The sequence below is a fragment of the Bufo bufo genome, chromosome 11 (genome assembly GCF_905171765.1).
Source record: "Bufo bufo chromosome 11, aBufBuf1.1, whole genome shotgun sequence".
NCBI lineage: Eukaryota > Metazoa > Chordata > Amphibia > Anura > Bufonidae > Bufo > Bufo bufo.
Genome location: NC_053399.1, coordinates 83,571,893 through 83,599,421, shown reverse-complemented (window position 1 = coordinate 83,599,421; position 27,529 = coordinate 83,571,893). Strand labels below are relative to the sequence as shown.

The window sequence follows — 27,529 nt, the reverse complement described above, 5'->3', positions numbered from 1 at the left end:
GCTCATGAAGACTTTTCTTCCACAAGAAAAGATCCAGAAGATCAATCAGGAATTAACCCTGTTCCGCAGCAAATACAAGGTGACAATCCGATTGATAATGAAGATCTTGGGTCTGATGTCCTCAACTATCCCAGCAGTAAAGTGGGCCCAAGCTCGCTCTCGGACCCTCCAGTCATTTATGCTCAGAGCATGGAACAAGAGGGTAGACTCCCTGGAGATGAAAGTGAAAATTCCTCAATACGTAAAGGACTCCTTAAGCTGGTGGCTCGTCAGAAAAAACGTAAGCAGGGGCGTTCCTTGGCAGCAAACAGACGTTGTGACAATAACTACAGACGCCAGCAGAAGCGGCTTGGGAGCCTTTTCAGATCAGTCCATAGTGCAAGGTACATGGCAGAAACACCTAAGCTTAGCTTCTTCCAACCTAAGGGAATTAACCGCAGTTTGGGAAGCATTAAAAGCCCTTCACCCAAAACTCAGGGGAAAGGAGATAAAAGTATTATCGGACAATACCACAACTGTAGCATACTTGAACAAACAAGGAGGCACAAAGAGTTCAGCCCTAGCAAAAGTCGCTAAATAAATATTCCAGTGGGCCGAAAGAAATGTACTATCAGTCTCAGCAGTTCACATAAGGGGAGAGAACAACGAGGTCGCGGATTTCCTCAGCAGAGATGTCTTGAAAGAGGGCGAGTGGTGCCTGAACCGGAAAATATTTCTTCAGATATCGAAAAAGTGGTTCTTTCCAGAAGTAGATCTTTTCGCGTCTAGACAGACAGAAAAGTTCGGTTCTCTGTCCTACACGGGTCACTCATTCATAGTCGACGCCCTCTCCCAACCATGGCCGGACGAAAACTTGTATGCCTTTCCTCCATTTGTGCTAATCCCCAAGGTTCTACAAAGAGTGCTACTGGGAAACCACAGGTTGCTTCTGATCGCACCTTATTGGCCCAGGAGATCTTGGTTCCCACTACTACTGAAGATGTCAGCAGGGGACTTTTATCTACTACCGGATGTTCCGGATCTCCTTCACCAGGGCCCAGTTTGGCATCCCAGGGCAGCCAGACTTCAGCTAGCAGCGTGGAACCTGAACGGGTATTATTAAGAGAGAAAGGCCTCTCCGATGCAGTAATTTCCACGATTCTCTATAGCCGCAAAAATGTGACATCAAAGATCTATAACAGAATCTGGCAGTTATTTTTGAAATTTACAGATGGTGATACCAGGGGCCCCTTTATGATCGCTAAGGTTCTGGAGTTTCTCCAGTCAGGTCTACAAAGAGTCTTAGAGTTAGCACAATTAAAGTCCAGATATCTGCCCTAAGTGCCTTTCTGGACATTAAACTGGCAGAAGTGGATCTCATCAAAAGATTTGTGAAAGGGGCCTGAAGAAAACAACCCATGGTTAGGCCCACTGTTCCCCCTTGGGATTTAAACCTGGTACTATCTGCCTTAACAGACAATCTCTTTGAGCCCTTACCGGAGATATCCTCAAAATTGCTTACTTTCAAAACAGTTTTTCTGATAGCTATTACCACGGCTAGAAGGGTGGGGGAAATACAAGCCTTTTCGTGCAGACCTCCTTATCTAACCATCAGAGATGATAGAATAGTATTAAAACGCTCTCCCTCTTTTTTGCCCAAGGCGGTCTCTCTAAGTTCCACTGTCTACAGGAAGTGTCTCTTCCATCCTTTGGGTCTCCATCTGGCAGTCAAGAACAAAGAGGCTTTCATAACCTAGATGTGAGAAGAGCAGTACTGACCTACCTTAAAGCCACGGAGGACTTCAGAAAAACGGACAGACTGTTTGTTCAATTTTCAGGCCCAAACGGGGGTAACGCGGCAAGCAAAGCATCTATCAGCCGATGGATCAGATCGGCAATCTTGTGGTCTTAAAGCCCATTCAACTCGGTCGGTAGCAGCATCTTGGGCTGAATCAACAGATGTTCCATTAGAGCAGATTTGCCAGGCAGCCACCTGGTCCTCACCTTCCACTTTTTTTAGGCATTATCAGTTGGATGTGTTAAAGAATAGAGAGTTATCCTTTGCTCGTAGAGTGTTATCTTCGGTAGTCCCACCCTAATTTAGAGCTTCTCTGTTATTCCTCCTGTTACGTGCCGCTGGGGGGGGGGGGGGGGTTTGGAAAGATTTCAATTACTTACCGGTTATTGGTTTTTCCTCTAGCCCCCGTCACGGGGAATTCCCCCCCATTATATTTTGCCTTTTTTCTATATTGAAAGTTTTCTTTTTTCAAGTTTTGTTCAATTTGGAAAATACATAAATATTAATATGTTGCATCCTTTCCAGAGTTTCTCGGTTATTTACTGGAGCGGGTAAGGGGAGGGGACTATTTAAAGATCTCCATGTTGTTTCCTGTCCCTGGGGAGGCGGGGTATCCTCCTGTTACGTGCCGCTGTGGGGGCTAGAGGAAAAACCAATTACCGGTAAGTAATTGAAATCTTTCCCGCACTCAAAAGATCATATGAGTGCCGGACAATAGTCCCGTGGGCGCCACGATAGTAACCTATCATGTTGTGCGCTCCTGTGCGCAGGATGTATGCCGCTCCGGGACATGTGGCCCGCTCACGGACCGTATATCTCGGAGGGCATACGGCAAAGCTTAGAGAGAAGACAAATTGGGCATGTTGGTGTTCAGCCTGTCCAATCATCTGTTCCCCCAGAAGATCAGGGAGGTTACCAGAGCTTCTCTTCTCGACTTTTCTTCATCTCTGTCCGTTGCTCGATGTGTGGTGACCTGACACCTCTTTGTGATCAACCTTTTTTCTTTTAATTTAACGCAGCAGGATCCAGGAAACAGACTGAAAGCACGAGCAGCGAACTGAGCACGTCAGGTAACGAGCACGAGCAGCGAGACCCCGAGTACTGCACGTCCTCCTCACGCCTACACTAGTCTGAATAGTTTTACGTCTTGTGTTACAGAGAGCAGTGCCACCAACCTGTCGGCCAGAGCTGACATGGACGGCAGGAGCTACCTCCAGCAGCGAAATAACCTGATCCCTATGATGCTTTCACCACCAGAATCCCTGCTCGTTTCGTGTATATTGCGAGGAAATTATACCGATGCCCATGATGTAGGTGAACGGCATAGTGGTCGTGCCGCCGTATTTTATTCCTGTGCTGACATTTGCACTCTTGTTGCCTTGTCTCCCACAATATGGAACTTACTTGTGGGACTGTTCGACTGAAAATGGACCCTTATCTGTGTATGTGTACTGATATCAGGATCTGACATTATTCACACTCATACTGTAGGCCTATGCAGCTAGGGATGCACCTAGGTTTAGACAAGAAAAACACCTAGGATAGTGTCAGCTGAAATACATTGTCAGGACTGCTGCGCATGCGCACATTAGTCCTCTTCATTATGTTGGCGTGGCACAGCAGTCCTGACTGTATTTCAGACTAGCTTTGAATGCAGACAGTAGGGGAATCGGGGGCAGTAGGAAAATTTAAAAAGTAGTGATCTGGACTCCTTACCTGCAGTATTAATCATCTTTTACTGCACATAATGGTCCAGAATCGTGGTGACAGATTCCCTTTAAAAGCCATATTCTGTGAAAAACATTTAACATCGGTCCACCTGTCTCATGGAGGTCCCCCTTTTCCTCCTATAGTGGTGCAATGAGGAGAACTGAGAGGCTTAGGTGGTCTAGGGTAGAAGAGGATGTGCATACCTGATGGTCTAGGGTAGAAGAGGATGTGCATACCTGGTGGTCGAGGGTAGAAGATGATGTGCATACCTGATGGTCTAGGGTAGAAGAGGATGTGCATACCTGATGGTCTAGGGTAGAAGAGGATGTGCATACCTGGTGGTCGAGGGTAGAAGAGGATGTGCATACCTGGTGGTCGAGGGTAGAAGAGGATGTGCATACCTGGTGGTCGAGGGTAGAAGAGGATGTGCATACCTGGTGGTCGAGGGTAGAAGAGGATGTGCATACCTGGTGGTCGAGGGTAGAAGAGGATGTGCATACCTGGTGGTCGAGGGTAGAAGAGGATGTGCATACCTGGTGGTCGAGGGTAGAAGAGGATGTGCATACCTGGTGGTCGAGGGTAGAAGAGGATGTGCATACCTGGTGGTCGAGGGTAGAAGAGGATGTGCATACCTGGTGGTCGAGGGTAGAAGAGGATGTGCATACCTGGTGGTCGAGGGTAGAAGAGGATGTGCATACCTGGTGGTCGAGGGTAGAAGAGGATGTGCATACCTGGTGGTCGAGGGTAGAAGAGGATGTGCATACCTGGTGGTCGAGGGTAGAAGAGGATGTGCATACCTGGTGGTCGAGGGTAGAAGAGGATGTGCATACCTGGTGGTCGAGGGTAGAAGAGGATGTGCATACCTGGTGGTCGAGGGTAGAAGAGGATGTGCATACCTGGTGGTCGAGGGTAGAAGAGGATGTGCATACCTGGTGGTCGAGGGTAGAAGAGGATGTGCATACCTGGTGGTCGAGGGTAGAAGAGGATGTGCATACCTGGTGGTCGAGGGTAGAAGAGGATGTGCATACCTGGTGGTTTTCTCACCTCCCCAGGTTTTATTTATATGTATTTTACATTGTCTAGGTCTCCAGGATGTTTAATCTGCAATCTTCTCCAAACCACGGCGAGCTCGTTTTTATGGAGCGATATCAAGAAGTCACACGCGAACTCTCAAAAGTGGAGAAAAAAAATGAAAATCAGACCTCCGAGGTTAGCATCAAAAAGCTGGGGAGCAGCCGCTCTACTCTGCAAGCAATAGGAAGCGCGGCGGCAGCAGGTGAGCCTCGTGGTTTACTAGGGAAGTAAATAAGTGCATTGGGACGTTAGCTCTTCCTGACTGCCCCGTACACATGCATGCCCAGCTTGACCAAGCTTGCATACGTTCTGAATGGGAAAGGAGAATGAGGCGCTGAAAGACACCTGCAGATATCGGCGTGTTTCTCCAACATTCATGTGTATGGTCTTAGGTGTGTGCACATCTTCTTCTCTCTCAGTAAACTTTTATTAATGTAGACATGACACCTGCTGGACTTGGAGGCATTTATGACTGCCCGCAGCTTCCTGGGTCTTTGTACTTTGACAGCCCCCTACACACAGAAAAGGCAGTTCCTATTCTTTTATTTTGCCGTTTTGATCTCAAAATCACATTCTGATATTAACCCTCCCAGGAATGGTCTTCTATTCTATATCTGATGTGACGGACAGGTTGGTCGCTCCATCAGACTGCCTGTTACCGACTTTACAAGATGACTTCTGGCTGAGAAGTGCGCGCCTGGAGAAGACTGATCGCTGGAGACGTCTGGTGGAAGAGATGAATCCAGCCGCAATGGCAGCTTTTGATTTGGCATGCACACAAGCCCATCTCTGGAAAACGTGCAAACAGCTGCTCGAGGCGGCGGAGAGACGTCTGCAAAATTGTCTGGAGAGCAAAGGTAAAAGCGAAATTATTAAATTCCTTCCCAAGATGAAGGAAGGGCAGATGATGAATAGACGGTTTAAAGCGGGTTGTCCCACTATAAGAACTTCCCCCATATCCATAAGATAGGGGTAAGTATCACAAGAATGAGGTCCCTGGAATGAATGGATCGGTGGTCATGCTCGCTCACTAGCTTACCATTCTGTGGGACTGCCGAAGAGAAGCCGAATACAGCTGCGTGCATGCATGACTGCCACTCTAATTCACTCCATGCGCTTCGGCGCCTGTTTATTATAAAATGGGAATTCCCAGCAATACTCAACCTGCACCACTGTCCCGTCCTACTTGGACAATCCGCCCTAAATGGCACCCTCCAACTTGGCGACGGTCCCTGACTTGGCTAAGTGCAGGTGCCTAAACCTAGTGGGGTAAAAAAACAGAAAGGGGGCAAAACCAGGGCCAGATCAAAATCCAAAAGCTAAGTCAGATACTTTGCTGTGGATAACTTCTTATGGTGGACAACCACCTAAAAATGTACATAGGCAAACTTCAACAAATTTTTGTATTATAATTGTATTATAGAGTTGCTCGTTTATTTGGATCGATGTAATACCACGTCCACTGCGTCCCCTCAATAGCAATTATGTCATGTTGGCTTCTCCAGTGCCAGACCTGCAGTAATCCCTTCTTGAAAAGGTGTCCTCAGAGACTTAAAGGTTGATGGGGTTGGCTTAAAAAACATTTATCACCCATTCACAGAATAGGTGATCAATCTATGATGACGGGGGGTTCGGACCACCGATCACAAGAATACGATCCTCTAGGCCCCTTTGTAGAGCTGTAGTGAGCACGTGACCACGGCACTGGTGGACATAGCAGAGCCCTACGCTCGGCAGTCTCCTAGGTAGTTGATCAGTGTTACTTGTGAGCCACCCCCTTTAAGGATTAAGTGTTTCATTTCTACAGGCCGGAGTACCGAGGTGATGAAGGAACATCCTGAAGGCATCAGAGGTGTCCAAGCGGTTCTTCAGCAGATGAGTAAAATCATTAACTACCCCAGCCTGCCACAAGGACAGACGGAGATAGGTAGTTCTGAATTACACTATTGTCTTTTGAGTACACAGACGGTGGATTATTTCTAGTAGCCAAATGTGTATCTCCTCTTATCCACCTTTTAGGCTTCCTTCACACAAATTTGGTCTGGATTTTTTCTCCTGTTACTTGCCTTTTTGTGGTCTTTTTTCCCCCCTGCAAATAGTGTGTTTTAGTTCATGTGGGCACATCACCCATGCTCTCCATTCACTGCTATGGGACTTCCAAAAATAACCGAGTAAGGAGCTCGCCCGTGGTCGCAAGTCTTGTACCAGTGAATGAAGACCTAGCTGCCCAAGGTAGGCCACCCGCCCATTCACCACTACTATACATCTGAAAATAGCTGAGCCAGTGCTTTAGGTATTTTCAGAAGTCACACAGTGGTGAATGGAAGGTGGCTGCTCGTCCCTTCACTTTGTGGCTACATTCTAGAGATCAGTTCCTAGAAGTGGGACCTGCACCTATCAGACATTTAAGGCACATTCTAGGGAGACGCTAGAAGTGTCCAAGTTAGGAACACCCCTTTAAGTTATGTCAGTGGTCTTCCCAGGTCAGCTGAGCCAGTGGAGACCATTGTGGCATTCTGGGTTTTATGGTAGTAATCTTGATCATTAAACGGGTATTCAAGGATTTTACTATCGATGGCCTGTCCTCTGGATAGGCCATCAACATCTGATTGGTTGGGATCCAACACCCCTGCCGATCAGCTGTGTCCGTTTACGTGGCTCTGTTCATTGCATATTGGATGGAGCTGTGTACTTCCGTCGCCGGAGCTACTTGGGAACAGATAATCGACACGTATGCATGCTGTCTGACCCCCCCCCCCCCCCGATCAGATATTTATGGCCTATTCTAAAGATAGCCCATCAAAAATAAAAATCGAGAAGACTGTGAAGGTTCTGCCACTTTAACCGCCACTTCACAATATTTAGCTCTGCCTCCCTTTGAAATAAGTTAGAGGCAGAAACCATGTGAAATTTTGACCACCAGCAAAAGACACTGTGTGAACGAACCCTGAGGGTCCTAATAATTAGAGCGATCTGATCATGAACCTCTGAATGTCATTGATGTCACACCTTCTCCCCAGACCACTGGTTGAGTCTTTGAGGAGAGCTCCAGTTCTTGCCTATCCTTTATTCCTCTGCACCCTTAAAAAGGAATTAGTGAGTTGTAATCCTATTCTACCCCTGACATTGCAGAGGAGAAGATAAGCGGCCAGCTGAGATGTAGCATAACGGAGCTCTTCCATACCTGCTACTCTGTGCTAAGAGATGAACACATGGTGCGCCATATCACCCTGAGCCACGAGCTGGAGAAGAACAGCGCACAACTCAAAGCTGCAGTCGCTTCCCTCGGTGAGTCCAGTCAGTGTCTGTTCATGCAAAATGTGAATAGACCCTAAGGGCTGTAGTACACCAACAGATTATCTGATGGACTTTCTGACCTAATCATTGGTCAGATGGCCAATTACACACACAGATGGTCTGATTGGTCAGATATTGGTCAGATAATCTGTTGGTGTAATACGGCCCTGTACTCCGAACTGTAGACGTAATGCAATGAAGCTAGAGACCAGATGCAGTGGAGTCTAACAGAAGACTGGTGTAGCAGTGATGATGTAGCACAGCTGGAGCAGCATCCTGGAGACCAGCATAGCAGAGTGATGTAGCAGGGTTGTAGCAGCAGACTGGAGACTTGTGTAGCTTAGGCTACTTTCACACTTGCGTTTGGTGCGGAAACGTCACGGATCTGCACAGACGCATCCGTTCAGAAAGGATCCGTTTGTATTATCTTTAACATAGCCAAGACGGATCCGTCTTGAACACCATTGAAAGTCAATGGAGGATGGATCCGTTTTCTATTGTGCCAGATTGTGTCAGAGAAAACTGTCCCCATTGACTTACATTGTGTGTCAGAACGGATCCGTTTGGCTCAGTTTCGTCAGAGTTTTGGTGTCCGCCTCCAAAGCGGAATGGAGACTGAACGGAGGCAAAGCGGATCCTTTTCCATTCAGAATGCATTTGGGCAAAACTGATCCGTTTTGGACCGCTTGTGAGAGCCCTGAACGGATCTCAGAAACGGAAAGCCAAAACGCCAGTGTGAAAGTAGCCTTAGTGATGTAGCAGAGTTGCAGCTGAGTTAACAAGGAAGTGGAGCTGAACAAAAATCTTAAAGTAGCAGAGTTGATGACCAGCGGCCGGTGTACAGGGACACCCGTGACAATCCTCAATAATAACCTGGCCAAGTGCCATTATAGGCGCGCCTTGGGTTGCCATGGCAACCTAACGCTCTGGAGAAACGACTGGACCGGCCAGAGGAGGAGAGAAAGGTAGTGCTCGCCGCTGGATCCCGGACAGTTAAGTAACATCGATAATTGTGATGCACCTATATTTGGCCGTGTGTAATCCTCCGCATCCTCTACCTAGTTGCTGTACCTTATAGCATCGTCTGTCTGATTTTATGTTTTCAACAGAACCAAAAGGAAATCTGGTCCATTCCTTAATGGATCAGCTGTCGATGAAACCTCCAGATGTTCAGACCCATCCTGTCCGCAAGCAAATGACTCTTCTCATGAGCAACCTGGATGAACTCGCACTGTTGTCGGACAATCAGGGCTTAACCTTCAGCCCCATTCATTGCTTTTTCACCTACATGGACACTTTGGCCAAAGTCATTATTCAAAGCTTAAATTCCGATTTAGGTAAGTGGGCAGAGACTGAGGGTTGGCTATACAGTCTTCAATGTTAAAGTTGTCCTCCTACTTTCTAGACTGCAGGTATCTGAAGAGATACTAGTCCAGCTCCTGCGGTCACCCGTGATCAGCTGGTGTAGGAGAAACCTCTACAAAAGGGTCCGCACCCGTTCCGCAATTTTGCGGAACGGTTGCAGACCCATTCATTCTCTATAGCCCCGGACGTGAAGCAGAGAGCACACTATGTGCTCTCCGCTTCCGCATTTGCGGAGCGCGGCCCCGAACTTCCAGTCCGCAGCTCCGCAAAAGATAGAACATGTCCTATTCTTGTCCGCAGCTGCGGACAAGAATAGGCATTTCTATAGCGGGTGCCGGCCGGGTGTGTTGGGGATCCGCAACACACCACGGACGTGTGAGTGGACCCTAAGTGATCCCTTTCCCTGCTGCTGGGAACTGTAGTTTCCCAGGAGGGGGAGTAAATGGTTTTAGACCACTCTAGTATACAGTTTTCAGGTCAGTGCATGACGTTTTCTACTTGGGGGCACCCCCGACTTTTGGAAGCTAAAGGACCGCACCAGTCTACTGTAGATTAGCTCATCACTGCTGACGGCCAAATGTCAGCAGGTCTTCTCCTCCTATGAGTGGCCACTTGCACAAGTTTTGCGTAGGGAACAATAGAAAATGAATACAGCGAAGCCTGATCTGTGCGGATTGAGGTGGGGTGCCAAGCATTTTTCTCTTCCTCGCGAGGCCCTTTTGTCCTAAATGCCTGATGGGACAACCCCATTAAGTTTGTTAGGGGTTTGCATGAGGTTAGGCTCTGACCAGGGTTACCGCTCCCTTGCCGAACAGTTGACTTTGCCATGGAAGCTGCAGCCAGTCAATTACCTGTCTGTTCAAGTACTACAAGGATGGCTCAAGTCTGCCAGAACAGGAGCCGGCTCTTAGGGGGTTCTAAAGCTGGAGACCCATTCTCCCTTTAAGGGGTTCAGCAGTTTGTTTAAACTGATCGGCGGGGGTCCGACCCCCGGGACCCCCGCCGATCAGACGATAGATCATCATCCGTTTAAACAAACTGCAGAACCCCTTTAAAGTTGGTATGTCTCAGTAGGGCATATGGACAGGGGTGTTGAGCGCTTGAGCGGCTTATAATAATAATTTAGGACATGCTGTAAATAGTTAATACGGTTGACAAAAGTCCATCAAGTTCAACCAAAGGATGGGTGGGGACGCTCTACTTTACCTTGTTCTAATACACTTGCCTCTCACTGGCATGGGGGGCGGTCCAGGAACATTTTTTCTAATTTGAGTTTGTTTTGTAGAAACCTCTTTGGAAGTAAAGGTGGCAAATCCTTTTGTTCTTCTGCATCAAAAGCCATCACAAGTGGCATCCCATCTGCTGTTTGAACGGCAGGTCCCACCAGAAAGGTAATACTCGCTGTGCTGCGGTGTGGATGGAAGACCTTCCAGCAAATTTCAGCATGTCGGATCCTTTTGTTCAGTGGTGTCTGAAGGCCAGATTGGAGTAAATCCCAACAGGACTCCTAGGAGAGACAGTGAGAGTCCTGATTGCTCCGTCCACATGGGATGATTGACAGCTTTCTCTATATACACATTGAAACAGGGAGAAGAGGTCTCAATTGCCCTGGGTGGACGGGGTAATCGGGACCCTCATTCTCTCCTGGGAGTCCTGTCAGGATATATTCTGCTTTTTACTCCTATAACCCAATATGTCTTAGAGGTCGGGTTCTCTCTCTTCATCATATCCTGCTGACACATAGGGCAGCATAATTCTAGCAACTTCCCTTTAAGGGTTGGATCTCGATTATTTATTTTTTTTTTTTTTTTTTTTTTTAAAGGCTATGTACACTTTCGGAGACCTTTTTTCTGATTGCATTTTTTATATCAAAAATGTCCAGCCACTTCTGAGATGCAAGTGTTAAAAATCAGCTGTCTCTTTGTCTTTTCTTTGAATCCCCTCATCTGACGGCTCATGTGTAGCTCTTATTTCTGATCTCATAAACACTTAGGCTCCATTCACACGTCCGTAATAATGGGTCCGCAATTTGCGGAACGGGTGCGGAACTATTCATTCTCTATGGGGACGGAATGGATGCGGACAGCACACAGTGTGCTGTCCGCATCCGTATTCCCGGAGCGCGCCGCCGATCAAAATAGAACATGTCCTATTCTTGTTCGCAATTGCGGACAAGAATAGGCTTTTCTATGGGGGTGTCGGACTGGTGTATTGCGGATCCGCAACACACCACGGACGTGTGAATGGACACTTATTTAACTCTGTTGCTTAGCAGTTTGATAAGATTTGAGGTTTCATAAGCGTTTTAGGTCAGGGTAGCAGAGATGAGAGCTATACATGAGCCGTCAGATGACAGGATTTAAAGAAAACAACCTCAGACTGATTTTTAAGCCTTGGATAACAGAAACGGCTGAACATTTTTGATGAGGACCAATTGAAAAAATGATTAAATGAGAAAAATTCATTCATAAAAAAATTGCCCCGAAGGTGTCCAAAGCCTTTAGGACTCCCTGATCTGCACCATCATGGGCCGTTTACTGGGGCAGTTGGACCAACTTTTTCTGTCCTGTGAGATCTACTAATAATGATACGTTTTTTTTGAAGATTTTTCTAGGATTTTGGTGATTATTAATGTCCCGTTTCCTTGTCTTTAAGGTTGTCGTCCTTGTTGAAGAAGGAGAATCTGGTCTTGGATGTGGGGCAGGTGATTGCAGATTACTGCTGTGAGAGTCTGTCCTTCTGCAACTTGAGGAGGGTGAATCAAGCCCAGTGTCTGTTACTGAGCCTGGTCCAGTCCGCACAGCAGTGCGTGGACGCTTCCCTTCCTGACGTGGACCTTGTGATGTCTATGTGTCCCCAGGACTCTGAGGACACCGCTGAGAGTAGACCTACGTCTCCTTCTTCTTCTGACTCCAGCCAGTACTCTCTTACAGCATCAGCTCTCAACTTTTTAAAGGCTAAATCTACATTAAACGCAGTCGTAGTGTGCTTAAGTGCCGCCAAAAGCCTAAAGCCGGCCAAGTCTGGCCTGTCCTGGAAGGAGTTACGAGGCAGCAAGAAGGAAACGCTGGAGATGGATATCATCGCTAAGGAGTGTGACCTACTGCTGGCAGAGTTCCCGGTCTTGCAGAGGTTCCTTACCTTAATGTCGGCACCTTTTCGAGACAGTTCCCAGGAACTCAGTGGGTTGAGTGGTTTTCTGTGTGGGAAGCCATGCACTGCTTCAGTCCTCCTAGGGCTGCACGCGTCCTCGGCGTCTGCATCGCTATCTGAAGCTTTCCAAGATGTGCTCTCCAGGAAGGACTGGAGGAGCGCGCTGCAGTTTTTGAGCCTTTACGTCGGAGATTTCGATCTTAAACAAGTCAGAGATGCCCTTTTGTGCTGCGCAGCTGCTGAAGGTAAACGTTCTAAAAGGGTTTTCCGGTTTGCGGCACATTTCCCTTCTATTTCTGCAGATTTCCAGATCTCTGTTTGCAGTCATTCAATAGGAACCTCCATTGTTTACTGTAAGTGGATAGGAAGCTGTCCTGGTCATGGACATGGGTGACAGCTCTAATAACAGTAGAGTGCCCTTTGAGGGGAGCCTATATTGTAAGCTTGGCATTTATTAAATGTTGTCGTCTTTTGTATTAATAGTCCTTATTACTGATCTATTTAGAAAAAGAAGGCTGGAGATACCTTTTCGCTGTTCAGGACCCCACGTTGAGGAGCAGACTGGCCCTTCGTTTTCTGGACAGATGGCCTTTGGAGGCGTGCAGGGAGCTCTTGTCTTACTGTGCGTGTGAGACCGATATGGAAGACGGCCTTAAAGGGGAATTGCAGACCAAAAGGAAAGAACTGGAAGTGTACAGGAAGGTAGAGAGAGATCTCTTGTAGTTTGTACTTCATAAAGTTGTGAAATCAACGTTTCAGGTTTCTTGTCCAAAAAAACTTGCACAGTCTATTTTAATATTGGCCAGAGTAGGAGGGGTGTTGAATGACTTCAGTCCTTTACTTCCTTCCACGTTAGAGAGCAAAGGTTTATTAGAGATCTAGCTATAATAACTTTAATATATTACCCAGAGAATTAGAACTTGCTAGCTAGTAAATCCCTGTGATCACAGCAGCATTGGCAGTGATTAAAGTGCACATAAACCTTCACCTACGCTTTATTAAAACTATAAATATATATCTTTTTTTAATTTATTTTTTTAAACTTTTTCTAGCAAAATAGGCACTTGTTTTCAGAGGTATTTTTACCTCAGTATCTGATCAGTGGGGGTGGTCCGACACTTGGGACCCCCACCAATCAGCTATTTGAGAAGGCAGCAGCACGGCCTTCTCTCAGCTCCCCAAGCACAACATTGTATAGCAGCTGTGCTTGGTATCGCAGCTCATCCCTGTTCACTTCCATGGGGCTAGGGCATGTGACCGATGAACGTGACATCACTGGCCTAGGGGAAGCTGTGAGAAGGCTGCACACTACTGCGAGCGCCACTGCCTTCTCAAACAGCTGATCATCTGTGGTCTTGGGTGTCGGACACCCACCGATCAGATGCTGATGACCTCTCCTAAGGACAGGACCTCAGTAAAAATATATCGGAAAATCCTTTTAAATATTGATGACCTATTCTCAGTGTAGGTCCTCAATATCTGATTGGGGGGGGGGGGGGTCTGATTTCCAGCAACCATGCCAATCAGTTGTTGGAAGGGGCTGCGTAGCTCAGGAGAGCAGTGTGGCCTCTTACTCGGCATGTGCACTTGATAACCTACACCAGTGTTTCCCAACCAGTGTGCCTCCAGCTGTTGCAAAACTACAACTCCCAGCATGTCCGCACAACTAAAGGCTGTCCGGGCATGCTGGGAGTTGTAGTTTTGCAACAGCTGGAAGGCACACTGGTTGGGAAACACTGACCTACACTGTAGGACACTTCTCTGGAATATGGGAAATACTTTAATAAGTTACCCACAAAACTTGTAACCCTGAGTTTCTTCTTTTTACTACTTCCTTATAGATTCTGAGCCTGCGTGAAGATGTAGCCTGGGCAAGTTGGCAAGATTTAAAGGAAGACTGCACTAGAGATCCTCAGGCCATAATCACAATTATCCTAGAGGCGAAGGTATTGCCCAAAATCGACCCTCCTCTATATCCTCTAATACATGCATCCTCAAACTGCGGCCCGTTCAGCTGTTGCAAAACTACAACTCCCAGCATGCCCGGACAGCCTACAGGCATCGGCCTACAGCAGGGCATTGTGGGAGTTGTAGTTTTACAACCGCTGGAGGGCCGCAGTTTGAGGCTGCCTGCTCTAATAGGACACGTGGCAAGAGTTATCTTCATGAGGCCAGGAAAGTCGGGACATCTCTGATGGCTTTCACTTAGCGGTCCGTTGTTTCATTCTGTAGAAAAAAAGTACTTTTAGTCCCTTTAAGTGCACTGAGGGCTGGTTCAAGCCACTCTGTGCACCCGTGCTCCTCCTGCTTTCAGCCTCTCCCTTTTCTTAAGTGACGGAGCCAGATGAGATAACTACACAGGAGCCTGACCCTGTCCATGAAGGAGGAGAGGGAGGGACAGGCAGATTAAGCAGGAGGAGCAAGGTTGCACCCAGTGGCTTGGGCCCGCCCCTGGTGCACTTATCTGCTCATTTGCATAGTACTTTTTCTCCAGAGTGAAGCTACGGATCCCTACGTAAAACCTCATTATAATGAACTGAGCTAACACTACTAGGCACTGTGCCTGGTTTATCAGTGACTTTCCTGGTAGCGGACTCCCTTTAAAATATACTTTTTTTCATGTGTTTCTAAGGCCGATTTCGCACGGTCAGTGATTCGTCAGTGATTTCCATCAGTGATTGTGAGCCAAGAGGAGTGGTGGCCACTCAGAGATACGGTATAAAAGAAAGATCTCACAATCGCTGATGGAAATCACTGACCAAACACTGACCGTGTGCTAGCGGCCTTAATCTAAAACCTAATGCAGCAATTGCTGTATAGAATTTAAGGTCCCCTCCTGCCCTTCTGCCCTCTTTCCCGTCTGCTGCGCCCAGATGACCACGGACGTGATGTCCTTATTTTATCTGTGTAGGATTATCTGCTGTGTGAGGACTGGGGACTCTTCTATCCAATCCCGATGGATCTGCTCATAAGCCTGTACCGCGAGCATCTCTTACATCTTCTGGAGGAAAAGGACACGGAGAGGTCCCTGCAGGTAGTAATCCTGACATCTACTATGGCTTCCAGTCGCAGGTTGTGGTCACACGTGGCATACTGTGGCAAAAATGCAGTAAAGGCAATATGGCCACGACATGTGAACACAAGCTTACGATCACCTATTCCGCATTATACCTGGAGGTAAGGGAGCGCAGTTTCCGGTCCACTTTAGGCCTCTTTCACACTTGCGTTGTCTGGATCCGGCGTGTACTCCACTTGCCGGAATTACACGCCGGATCCGGAAAAACGCAAGTGTACTGAAAGCATTTGAAGACGGATCCGTCTTCAAAATGCGTTCAGTGTTACTATGGCACCCAGGACGCTATTAAAGTCCTGGTTGCCATATTAGGAGCGGGGGAGCGGTATACTTACCGTCCGTGCGGCTCCCGGGGCGCTCCAGAATGACGTCAGAGCGCCCCATGCGCATGGATGATGTGCCATGTGATCATGTCATCCATGCGCCTGGGGCGCCCTGACGTCACTCTGGAGCGCCCCGGGAGCCGCACGGACGGTAAGTATACTGCTCCCCCGCTCCTACTATGGCAACCAGGACTTTAGCGTCCCGGCAGCCATGGTAACCATTCAGAAAAAGCTAAAAACGTCGGATCCGGCAATGCGCCGAAACGACGTTTAGCTTAAGGCCGGATCCGGATCAATGCCTTTCAATGGGCATTAATTCCGGATCCGGCCTTGCGGCAAGTGTTCAGGATTTTTGACTGGAGCAAAAAGCGCAGCATGCTGCTGTATTTTCTCCGGCCAAAAAACGTTCCGTTCCGGAACTGAAGACATCCTGATGCATCCTGAACGGATTTCTCTCCATTCAGAATGCATGGGGATAATCCTGATCAGGATTCTTCCGGCATAGAGCTCCGACGACGGAACTGTATGCCGGAAAAGAACAACGCAAGTGTGAAAGAGCCCTAACTCATACATATGAACAGCAGTTACTGGCGGACTTCAGAATTTGGTGGCACCTGCTTGGCGAGGCATTTACATTTTCCCCTGCCGTTTCTCCTTCTTGTCCACCTTCTCCTGCGTTCGGAGGTGGACTGACGTGCTCAGTAGCCGGTGTACCAGTCTCATAGTGAAGACTTTCATTGATCCCTATTCTTACATTTATTATAGTTCTATCTCTCTGTAGACAGCAGGGAAGGAAATTTTGGTTGGCGTTATATAGCGTATGTGTCTCTGCAGCTATACCTTAGGGGCCATTTTTCTATGCAGAAAAGGAAGGGGTTAACAGGAGCTATTTGCACTGCGAGATGCAGATGCTTGATTGTATCCTGTGTAGCCGTTGAGAAAGTAAAATAATAGTAAAAGGCATATAATGACCCCCCCCCCCCAGTACCTGGGCACCTCACATAGATTATACTTACCCCGCTCCCGGGCACCCGCATCGCTCCTGATCCCTGCACGGCCGCCGCTCCATGTTCTCGTCGCTGGGATGCAGCGGCGGCCATGCAGGGATCAGGAGCGATGCAGGCGTCAGGGAGCGGGGTATGTATAATCTATATGAAGGCCCGAGCATTGGGGGGGGGGTCATTAAAGGGTTGGAGAACCCCTTTAATAGGAAAATACAGAGTGCCGGTATTCTGTTTCACCATACATCGGATCTGCCTGCCCACGTACACTGCGATTCTCTAGGACCGGAGGGCTGGGTTCCTACAATTTTCCTGATTGTATCATGTGAGCTACTGCCCACCCACAGCAAGGGAGGAAAGTCCTCCAGATAAGCCAGTCAGTTAGTTAAGAAGTGTTTTTTTTTTTATGGTTTTTCCGAGATTCTGATATTGACGACCTATCTTCAGATCAGGTCATCGATGTTAGATGGGCGGAGGTCCAGCACTCGAGACCCCTGCTGATCAGCTGTTTGAGGAGGCTGCCGGACTTCGGTGAGTGAAGCACAGTGGTGTCCATTGGATAGCAGCTGCGCTTGGTATCGCAGCTCAGTCCCATTCACTTGAATAGGACTAAGCTGCGCCTTGGCCACGCGACTGATAAACGTGACATCACTGGCTTAGTGTCGGACCCCCAACATGGTAAATATCAAAATCTCAGACGACCCCTTTGAATTCATGGCTTAGCACCTTGTGGGGAGGCTGCAAAGAAATTGACCTTCTGCTGCAGATTACATGAAATCACTGGGGGTCCCGGCGTGACATTCTGTTGATCATCTTGTCGTGCGAGGTCCCTCCTAATAAAAAGGGATTGTCCAAATTGCCTTGGGTTTCTCGAAGGGGTTCTCTGGAATTTTCTGAAGTCCTTAGACCCTCTGCCGTGCTCAGACTAGGTGGGGGGCTCTTCCTGACCAGCAGGTCAGGACCTGAGCAGAAAAGTCCGCAGCCAGCGGAGATGGTGGCATTGGGGGCGCGATGGAAGGGTCTGAAGACTTTGGGATTTTCAGAAAAGCCAATCCCTTCCTTGCTTACTTGTTTTTGTTCAGTTCCTTAGTCCTGTAGATGCTTTGGGCTTCTTGTGCTCCAGGGATTCCTTTATAATACGGGATTTATGACCTGCACCGTTTTGTTTTTTTTTCTTCTGTCTTCCATAGCTGCTGAAGAGAGTCGAGGATCAGAACCTGCGTTTCGCCGTCACGGAGCAGGCGCTCCTTCAGACTCCTGGCATATTTGCTAGTCATTTTTTATCGGAGTACTTGCTGGCCCATTTTCCAAATGGTCTTTTGGAGATGCGATGCAATGAAATCCGGAATGTGTACTTGGGATCAAAGGTAGATGATAGGATCTCTAGGAGCTGTGACTTGACACGAGACGCCTACGGACCTGTTTCATTGTTAATGGCCTCTCTTACAGCTGCTGCTGGCCCTTCCAGAATGCGCCCACACCAACTATGAACATCTCATCTCCAGCCCGCTGCTGATGGTGGAGCAGCTGCTGATGAACATGAAGATCGAGTGGGTCTCCGCGGCGGTACAGACACTGCAGCAGCTTCCCATTGAGTCCGATTTCACCTTTTCTATTGAAGATGTGGACAGATTGCTGTGCACTTACGCTGGCAAAGCCTTGGCCATCCCCTTCTCTTTCAGAGAGAAACGTACAGGTAATGCTTCATTCACACGTCGGTGATTGTGGCCAAAACCAGGATTGGAGCCTCCACAGAGATCAGGTATAAGGGAACGATCTGCTCCTGTTCTGTATTTAGAGCCGCGCCTGGTTTTGGCTCGAAATCACTGACTGTGTGAATAAGGCCTAAGTCTCTGCTTTTCAGATCTAAGTCCGCCTCGTTAAAAGGTTCTCCAGTAAAGGCTCATTCACACGTCTGGGAGATACCGGACTGTCATCCAGCTTAGTGCAGGAGCGCACGGCGTCATTGGTGCGCTTTGTGCCGCCACCGCAGTACGTATGTATGATCTATACCAGTGTATTACTGTACTGCGGCGGCGGTGGCACAAAGCGCACGGCGTCATTGCAACCAATGACGCCGCGCGCTCCTGCACTAAGCTGGATGACAGTCCGGTATCTCACGGACCGTGTTCCACGGCCGTGTGAATGAGTCTTAAGACAGAATTTTTTTTTTTTAGAAAGGGCTCAGGCTAGGTAAAAAAAATTTAAGAATCCATACCTACCGCCGTTCCCACATACTGTCTGCCCGCTGGTCTCTCTCTGGTCCTGTCTCGACACAGGAAATGCCTGCAACTGTTCATCGGCCGCAGTGGTGACAGGCCTTCGCCAGTGATCAGCTGAGTGGACATTTCCAACATGTCAAAGCTAGGACTAGGAAGTAGAAACCAGACCCAAAAGTGCGGAAATGGGGGGAGGTGGGGATGGGGATCAGTGAGGGGGTGCTCAGCCAGGAGGGAAAGATTTGATTGTTGTTAGGTCACATGAAAGTGGCTTTGCAAGTAGAATTGGGCTTTAAAGGGGTTCAGCTCTGAACCCGGACATAACCTCATCTTCACTCATTTAGCATTTCTTGCTCTGATGCTCCCCCTTGCCCTGCGATGCAAGAAGAGTGTAAGCGCCGTAATCTCGGCATGCACAGTTCATTCCCTGAGGCTGAGGCCAGCACAGGGAAGGAACACCGTGCCGGCACTCACCTGCGGCATACTCGAGATTACAGCACTTCAAGTCTGTGACGTCGGGGGAGCAAGGAGGAGATGCGGAGGATGCGGGCGGTGCTGGGCTCCTTCACAGTGGGTGTGGCTGGGCTCCTGAAACGTTAGTAACAGCCCTTTGGGCTCCTTACTGGCCTCATTTGCATATATATATATATATATATATATATATAAAAAATCGTTGTTTTTTTAAATAAAAGCACTCACAGCTATGGGAGATGTATATTGTGGACATGCTAGCAGCACATGTCCTCAGCTCTATAGGCTCAAACTAGCTGACAGAATCCCTTTAATGTGTATGACCACTTACCGGCATCGTAGCGTTTGCATTGATGCAGTAAATTCCATTTCTCTAGATTCTGTCAGTCGCATCCCAGAAAGCAGCAGTCAGTCAGCAGATCCAGAACAAGTCACCTCGTCCTCCCCTGCAGACCAGACCAATTCTCCTTTTGTAGGTAAGTACTTTGAAATGTAAGTGATGTGACTTACAGACGTTTGCAGGAATTGCAGAGGGTCCGAGTATCTACCTCCTCTACTCTATTGTCCTGCCCGCTCCAGATCGATCTCGGGTGCAGTCATCGGAGAAAGGGCACAGGAGGAACAAGTCTTCTCCAGAGTTTGTACCTCCTGACAAACCCCCAGCTAAAACACAGTGGATTCCAGATGAAACGGAAGCCATCTGCATGGTCTGCAAGAACGAGAGGTTCACCATGGTAAGTATGTGGGCCGATCTCACGTCTGCTCTGTAGGCTTCTTACCATGGGCAAAAATATACCGTAAATCCCCATATAATGCATGAAATCTGTTGCCTCTACTTAAAGGGGTTCTCTGAGTCTGAAGCTGTTTCAGATAGCCACAGCACTCACCGGATCTCTGGTGAGCCCCATGGCCTCCTCACAGCTCACCAAGCACAGCGCCACACATTGTATAGTGGCTGTGCTTGGTATTGCAGACTCAGCCCCATCGGCTTGAATGTGACTGAGGTACGGAGACATCACTGGCCTACTCCTCACGGAGTGCCGGACCTCGTCTAACAGCTAACTGACGGGAGCTGGACCTCTGCAGCTCTTATATTGATGACCTGAAGAATATATCATTAATATCAATTCCCGTATTACCCCTTTAATGACAGATCTACAGAATATGCCATATGTGCAGGTCCCGCATCTGGAATCCACTCCTGTCTCAAGAACGGTTCCACCATGAATGGCCAGGCATGCGCTTTTCTCTCCATGCTCGCCTATGGTCCATATGTTCATGGGTCTGTCTTGTCTCCCCCCTGTAGTTCAACCGCAGACATCATTGCAGGCGATGTGGAAGACTGGTCTGCAGCTCCTGCTCCATGAAGAAGATGGTGGTTGAAGGCTGCCGGGAAAATCCTGCCCGCGTGTGTGACCAGTGTCATAACTATTTCTTTGCAAAGTAAGTATTTGGTTTCATAAGGAGATGGAAGGATATGGTAGTCCGTGAAGCTCCTTCCTGCCATAGCTCTCCATTACTGATAGTCCGTGGTCCATGATATCTGCTCTAAGAAAGCATCTGCTCAATGACCTGGTGCTCTGGGCCAGTCGGACATCTCTAGAGGCTCCTTTACCTTTTCCAAATCTTTTCACTATTGGAGGCAAGTGTAGACGTCTTCTGCACAAGTTAGCAAAGTGCTTGGCTTCCTAGGACGACCATATGTACTCTGAGGGCATGTGGACATAATTGGGGAGGAGGGGGTACCTGATCAGAAACTTTTTCGGGAATGTAAGAGCAGTTTGCGGTCTGGCAGACCTAGCTGAACCATGTACTGTAATGCTACGTGTATGCTGTAGAGTTCTCTGCAAGGGAGATGTCTGAGCATCAGATGATCACTCGACCAGATCGGTGTTCGTGTCAACTGTGGATAGGTGATAAGTGTCTGGTGGGAGTCGGCTATGATGAGAAAAGGAGTCCTGTGCCACCTCCATTAGAATGGAGCGCTGGTTAAAAGGGTTGTCCAGGTTCAGCTCTGAATCCGGACCACCCCTTGTGCTTCCACTCCCTTCATCTCTGTGAAACTGCCAAAGGGTATCGGTCCCATACAAGTGAATGGACCAGCAACACGCTGCTCCCTACTGACGATCGGTGGGGGTCCCATCGGGCATTTACGTATGGGATGAGATTATATCTTTGGGATAAGATTATGTGTGTTCATAATTTAAAGCATACTCATACATTTACTTAATATTTGATTTTTTTTATTCTAGTGCTAACAAGACAGACGAGGATTCAGAGCAATTGGAAGGTAATTTTTTTTTTTTTTTAGGCTCAGCAAAGAGCAGGGACAGAGAGAGAAGACGAGGAGGGTGAATAGGGAGTTAGATCGTCCGCTGGTGAAGCCATATTACTATGCTTATAACTGGGATAGTATTTGTGGAATACAGTATCTCCTTATAGAGAGCGTTGTGGGGATTCTCTCTGGTAGACAGGATGAGCGGACGCAGTATGGAGGCACCAAACAGTTGGCAAGTTCATAAACAAGAAGTCACCTTTTGGTTTTGGTCTTAGTTTACACCCAGCTGGCAGTTCTGCCTCAAAGAGTCCGTGAACAGACACTGGTCTCAGACCTCCAAGCCCAGCACAAGCCTCAGATCCCAATACAGAGATCCTTTCTGCTGAACCCAGCTGTCTTTTAAAGGCAGCTAGGTGTTGTCAAAACCCGGACCGGCACATGAGTCCAGTCCGGTGTTTGACCCCACCTGGCCGCTAATCAGTCCAGGAGAAATAACTGCCTCCCCATACAACTCCCTTTACTGTGTCACAGCGTATTAAACGGCGTCGGGAGACTTATAGACCATACACGCTCCGCTGGGAAGAAAGGGATGCAAATAAGCTCTTAACCAGCTCTGCCTCTAATGCCACCAGATGTAAGGCAGCTATCCTAGAAGTCAATAAGGAGACAAGGAAATATAATATCCCCTGAATCCTGACTTGGACCTCTCGCCCAGTGAAGCCAGTGCTCTCTGCTTTGCACTGTCTGCAGATGAGATGCTGGCTTACTTAATATCCGAGTCACGTCTCAAGGTCAAACATTGACTTATAGGATAGCTGCCTTACATCTGGTGGCATCAGAGACGGAGCTTATCTATAACGGGGATAGGCTTGTATCAGCCTATTGTTCTGCTTTTTGGATCCCAGGAGATGCTTTCGTTTTTCTGAAATAATAGAAATGATAACGTAACTGTGACCTGTGACTAAACCGCTAAACTTTATTAAACGGCTGGTGTGTTTTTCACGAGCAGAGACTTTTGCCTCTGATCTCACCTTTAATGTGGACATTGATGCCATTGTTTGTCAGCACTGGCGAGTGGATTTTGCCCGTTCCTAAGAAATTTGGGATTTGGCTCACTCAATGGCACTGGGGGGGGGGGGGGCATTCAACAAACACGGTAAGGGCCTGTTCACCTTCATGTTCACTGGTTATTAAGTCTGACTATTGTTGTTTCCCACAGAAAAACCAGCTGGGATCTTGGATCTTTCAGAAGTCCTCCGGCTTTCTAAAGCTGCTGAGGTGCAATGGTGGCTGACGCTGAATGAAGCTGAAAATGAAGTGGAGAGGAGCGAGTTTTATTATGAGCAGGTATGTGCGCTTCCATATAATAATGCCAGGGTCAACACAATGGTTGCAGTCAGCCTAGCTGCTAGTATAATGTGCATGGGGCAGCCTGACTTCTGCCATGATGGGAGAGAATGGTTGATTTCAACATGTCGATCCGAGATGAGCTGATACCAGAGAGACGTCTGCCAGTTGCTTATTCCCTTTTCCTCAGTGAAATAAATTCCTATGGGGGGGGGGGGGGGTCTGGACGGTAGGTGCCTGCTACGTAATGTGTTTTGCCTACTTTAGGATCTAGTAACCTCTCCAGCGTTCTGTTATTTCAGGGAGTTGGCCCATGAGCAATGTATGATACCTGGGAGCCCCACACCGGGGGACCCCCGAGTCCCATGTGTAATCAGAGCTATCTATGGCAGACCCCGTAGACGTGTTTGGTGCACTACTGCTGCATTCACACAGTGATAGATGTTGTTTCAAGGGGCACCACCCTTTTGGGTTATGTAGCAGATAAAGAAAGTTGACTTCACTTCCAGCATCAGATCGACCCTCAGTGGGATAAAGCATGGCTGCCGTGAGAAAGAGTTTGAATGGCGCGGTGGTCGAGCATGTGTGCGCCTGCTCCATTCTGTATAAAGTCAACTCTAAAGCACGTATGTGGTATAAATCTGCATTACTTCATGTCTGCAGGCCCCAAGTTCATCATTGTGCTCCGCCATCCTTAATCTGCACTCAAAAAGCGATGAATGTGGCTACCAGCTGATTGAGCGCTGCTGCCTCTTGTCCAAGGGGCTGACCAACCCCGAGATGGACAGTCGTCTTCTGCTGGACATCATGAAGAATTTGCTCTTCAGTGCCAAAATGATTTTTGTCAAAGCAGCAAGGAGTAACGACCTGGCCCTGTGCGACAGGTAAGTAGTACGCGCCCGAGCTCAAACCTCCATTAGCATCACAATGGTCCGCATCTGACGCATTCGATTTCTCCTATCCTGTTTCTCCCGCAGTTACAGCAGTAAGGTGGATTTGCTGAAGATTTTAGTGGCAGCATCCTACCAGGACATCCCTTCTCTGGATGAGATCGTTAGACCAGCCGCGGTCGTACGGTTAAGGAATCGGCTCTTGGAGGCAGAATACTACAATTTAGCCATAGAGGTACAGTATTTTATTGTGCAGTGAGTGATGCGCCACATGACGGTATTGAGGGTATTTCCATCCAAATCAGGTGAACGGTGTAGGAATGACAACAGTTTCCATATGTGCCTCCCACTTGTTAAAGGACCAAAAGTAATGGGACAATTGTCTTCTCAGCTGTTCCATGGCCAGGTGTGTGTTATTCCCTCATTATCCCAATTACAATGAGCAGATAAAAGGTCCAGAGGTCATTTCCAGTCTGCTATTTGCATTTGGAATCTGTTGCTGTCAACTCTCAAGATGAAATCCAAAGAGCTGTCACTATCAGTGAAGCAAGTCATCATTAGGCTGAAAAAACAAACAAACCCATCAGAGAGATAGCAAAAACATTAGGCGTGGCCAAAACAACTGTTTGGAACATTCTTAAAAAGAAGGAACGCACCGGTGATCTCAGCAACACCAAAAGACCCGGAAGACCACGGAAAACAACTGTGGTGCATGACCGAAGAATTCTTTCCCTGGTGAAGAAAACACCCTTCACCACAGTTGGCCAGATCAAGAACACTCTCCAGGAGGTAGGTGTATGTGTGTCAAAGTCTATAATCAAGAGAAGACTTCACCAGAGTGAATACAGAGGGTTCACCACAAGATGCAAACCATTGGTGAGCCTCAAAAACAGGAAGGCCAGATTGGAGTTTGCCAAACGACATCTAAAAAAGCCTTCACAGTCCTGGAACAACATCCTATGGACAGATGAGACCAAGATCAACTTGTACCAGAGTGATGGGAAGAGAAGAGTATGGAGAAGGAAAGGAACTGCTCATGATCCTAAGCATACCACCTCATCAGTGAAGCATGGTGGTGGTAGTGTCATGGCGTGGGCATGTATGGCTGCCAATGGAACTGGTTCTCTTGTATTTATTGATGATGTGACTGCTGACAAAAGCAGCAGGATGAATTCTGAAGTGTTTCAGGCAATATTATCTGCTCATATTCAGCCAAATGCTTCAGAACTCATTGGATGGCGCTTCACAGTGCAGGTGGACAATGACCCAAAGCATACTGCAAAAGCAACCAAAGAGTTTTATAAGGGAAAGAAGTGGAATGTTCTGCAATGGCCGAGTCAATCACCTGACCTGAATCCGATTGAGCATGCATTTCACTTGCTGAAGACAAAACTGAAGGGAAAATGCCCCAAGAACAAGCAGGAACAGAGCACAGCTGCAGTAGAGGCCTGGCAGAGCATCACCAGGGATGAAACCCAGCGTCTGGTGATGTCCATGCGTTCCAGACTTCAGGCTGTAATTGACTGCAAAGGATTTGCAACCAAGTATTAAAAAGTGAAAGTTTGATTTATGATTATTATTCTGTCCCATTACTTTTGGACCCTTAACAAGTGGGAGGCACATATGCAAAGTGTTGTAATTCCTACACCGTTCACCTGATTTGGATGTAAATACCCTCAAATTAAAGCTGACAGTCTGCAGGTAAAGCACATCTTGTTCGTTTCATTTCAAATCCATTGTGGTGGTGTATAGAGTTAGAAATGTGTAGATGTCCCAATATTTATGGACCTGACTGTATAGCAGTGCTAGAGTTTATACGGGCCCTCCAGAACTAGTAGCAATCTCACTGGCTTCGTCAGGAGGCAGTAACACAGTAAAGAGTGAGGTATTAAATAGGCCAAGCACACCTAAGAGACATAAAGACACAAACCTAATGTGATGAGGCTCACATCATCGCCATTGCGCTCCTGCCCGCCCCCAGCTGACGTTTCGTGAGAAGCGCACCACGTGATCAGCCTGGCCACGTCAGCGCGGATGCCGCTCGTAGCTATGGGAATCGGCAATGCTGAGCGCACAACTATGCTGGGCCACAGCGCACATATAGGAATCGTCTCGTCTGGAGGGTAGCTGGAGGGGGCTTCTCAATGTATATCTAAGGCTGGAACAAAATAAAGCAAGGCGTAACCAAAAAGAAACGACAGGACTAGTATGAGGATTACCAATTATAGGTGACCATCAGTGCGTGTAAAGTGCCAAGTGCATACTCCAAAAAAACGTCATTACACTACAATCATTTATACAATCATGATGTCAGCCAAGTGATCAAAATTAGAATTTAAAAATGATGAATAAAAAAGCCATGGTTCCGGTAAAACTTAACTATGTGAAATGCATAAAATGTGATTAATAGCCAAAAAGTCAATGGGCCCATCTCGCGCAGCGAGGAGAGAGTGAGCTAAGCAAGCGCTTCTCCCTTGTTCTAGTGATTGGTGGGGGTCTCAGCGCTCATACTTAACACTTATTTAAGCCATATTCTTACCAGTTTTTATAAGAATTGAGCTATAATAACCGTTTATGAGGTCAGGAGATCAGAGATAAGAGCTACACATGAGGCATCAGGTGACGGGATTCAAAGAAAATAGAAACAAAAAAAAACAAAAAAATATTTTTAGCCCCAAATTAGCAAAATATGCCCCCGGGAGTGTCCATAACATTTAAGCTTAATTTTTTTGTTGTATTGTATAAAATTTATTGTAGCATACCTTTTTTTTCCAGTATGCTTCATAGCATAGTTTTTGCATTGCTTCCACATTAGGTATCTACAAAGACCGGACTGGACCCTTCTGGTGTGTGGCACGCCTGGGGCATGGCTTGTCTGAAGTCTGATAACTTACCCGGAGCCAGGGAGAAGTTTAGCAGATGTATGAAAGCTCCTTTAGATCTGAACCAAAAGAATATTGGCTCGAAGCTCTTGGAAGATGTTGTTCAGCACTTGGAGTCTGCAGCCAAACCCATTCTACTGGTGGTGAGATGTCCTCTTCTGTGATTTATGTATGGTCAAGGGGTTTTAGAGACTGACTGGTCAATTATTACTGCAAAATGTGAGAGAGAACCTAAAATGATCCACTGCTTTATAGTGACACTTAGAATAAGGAAATGGGTTTTTGTATGTGTAAGATGATCATCGTGTCGTTTTTAGATCTTGTTTGGAGCTCCATTTTATTTATTTTTTCTGATTAAAGGCTCCTAATTCTTCCCGAATACAGCGATTTAAAAGATAACATTCTGTCCGTCTGCAGCTGCCACTAGGGGGAGCTTAATTGTATTAATGAAAGGGATTATCTCACAAAACGCTAGGGGATAGGTGATAAATGTTTGCCGGAGATCAGGAAGAGCGAATCACATGGGCTGTGTACAAGAGAAGGATGTAGAGAGGGAGGAGAGCGCCCACTGTAGACTGGAAAATGGAAAGGAAGAGGGAATTGTGCTCCTCAGCATCAATGTCTGTCAGTACAAATGAGAGGACATCCCTCATGGGCTGAAGAAGGAGA

The 27,529-nt window shown here is 47.5% G+C and overlaps 1 protein-coding gene across 2 annotated transcripts in view; it reads left to right on the top strand.

Annotated features, from left to right (window-relative positions):
• Positions 1–27,529, top strand: part of ZFYVE26 (zinc finger FYVE-type containing 26) — a 57,173-nt gene that overhangs the window by 23,559 nt on the left and 6,085 nt on the right. For both annotated transcript variants that reach the window (XM_040411549.1, XM_040411548.1), the window contains 22 exons: positions 2,797–2,847; positions 2,936–3,087; positions 4,571–4,763; positions 5,155–5,418; positions 6,369–6,488; positions 7,694–7,849; positions 8,968–9,195; positions 10,509–10,614; positions 11,879–12,621; positions 12,882–13,078; positions 14,218–14,322; positions 15,288–15,410; positions 17,964–18,140; positions 18,223–18,469; positions 19,841–19,939; positions 20,043–20,197; positions 20,770–20,906; positions 21,716–21,753; positions 22,961–23,088; positions 23,752–23,972; positions 24,066–24,213; positions 26,794–27,003. In XM_040411549.1, coding sequence (XP_040267483.1) covers positions 2,797–2,847; positions 2,936–3,087; positions 4,571–4,763; positions 5,155–5,418; positions 6,369–6,488; positions 7,694–7,849; positions 8,968–9,195; positions 10,509–10,614; positions 11,879–12,621; positions 12,882–13,078; positions 14,218–14,322; positions 15,288–15,410; positions 17,964–18,140; positions 18,223–18,469; positions 19,841–19,939; positions 20,043–20,197; positions 20,770–20,906; positions 21,716–21,753; positions 22,961–23,088; positions 23,752–23,972; positions 24,066–24,213; positions 26,794–27,003 — 3,998 coding nt within the window. The remainder of the gene's footprint in view (positions 1–2,796; positions 2,848–2,935; positions 3,088–4,570; positions 4,764–5,154; positions 5,419–6,368; positions 6,489–7,693; positions 7,850–8,967; positions 9,196–10,508; positions 10,615–11,878; positions 12,622–12,881; positions 13,079–14,217; positions 14,323–15,287; positions 15,411–17,963; positions 18,141–18,222; positions 18,470–19,840; positions 19,940–20,042; positions 20,198–20,769; positions 20,907–21,715; positions 21,754–22,960; positions 23,089–23,751; positions 23,973–24,065; positions 24,214–26,793; positions 27,004–27,529) is intronic.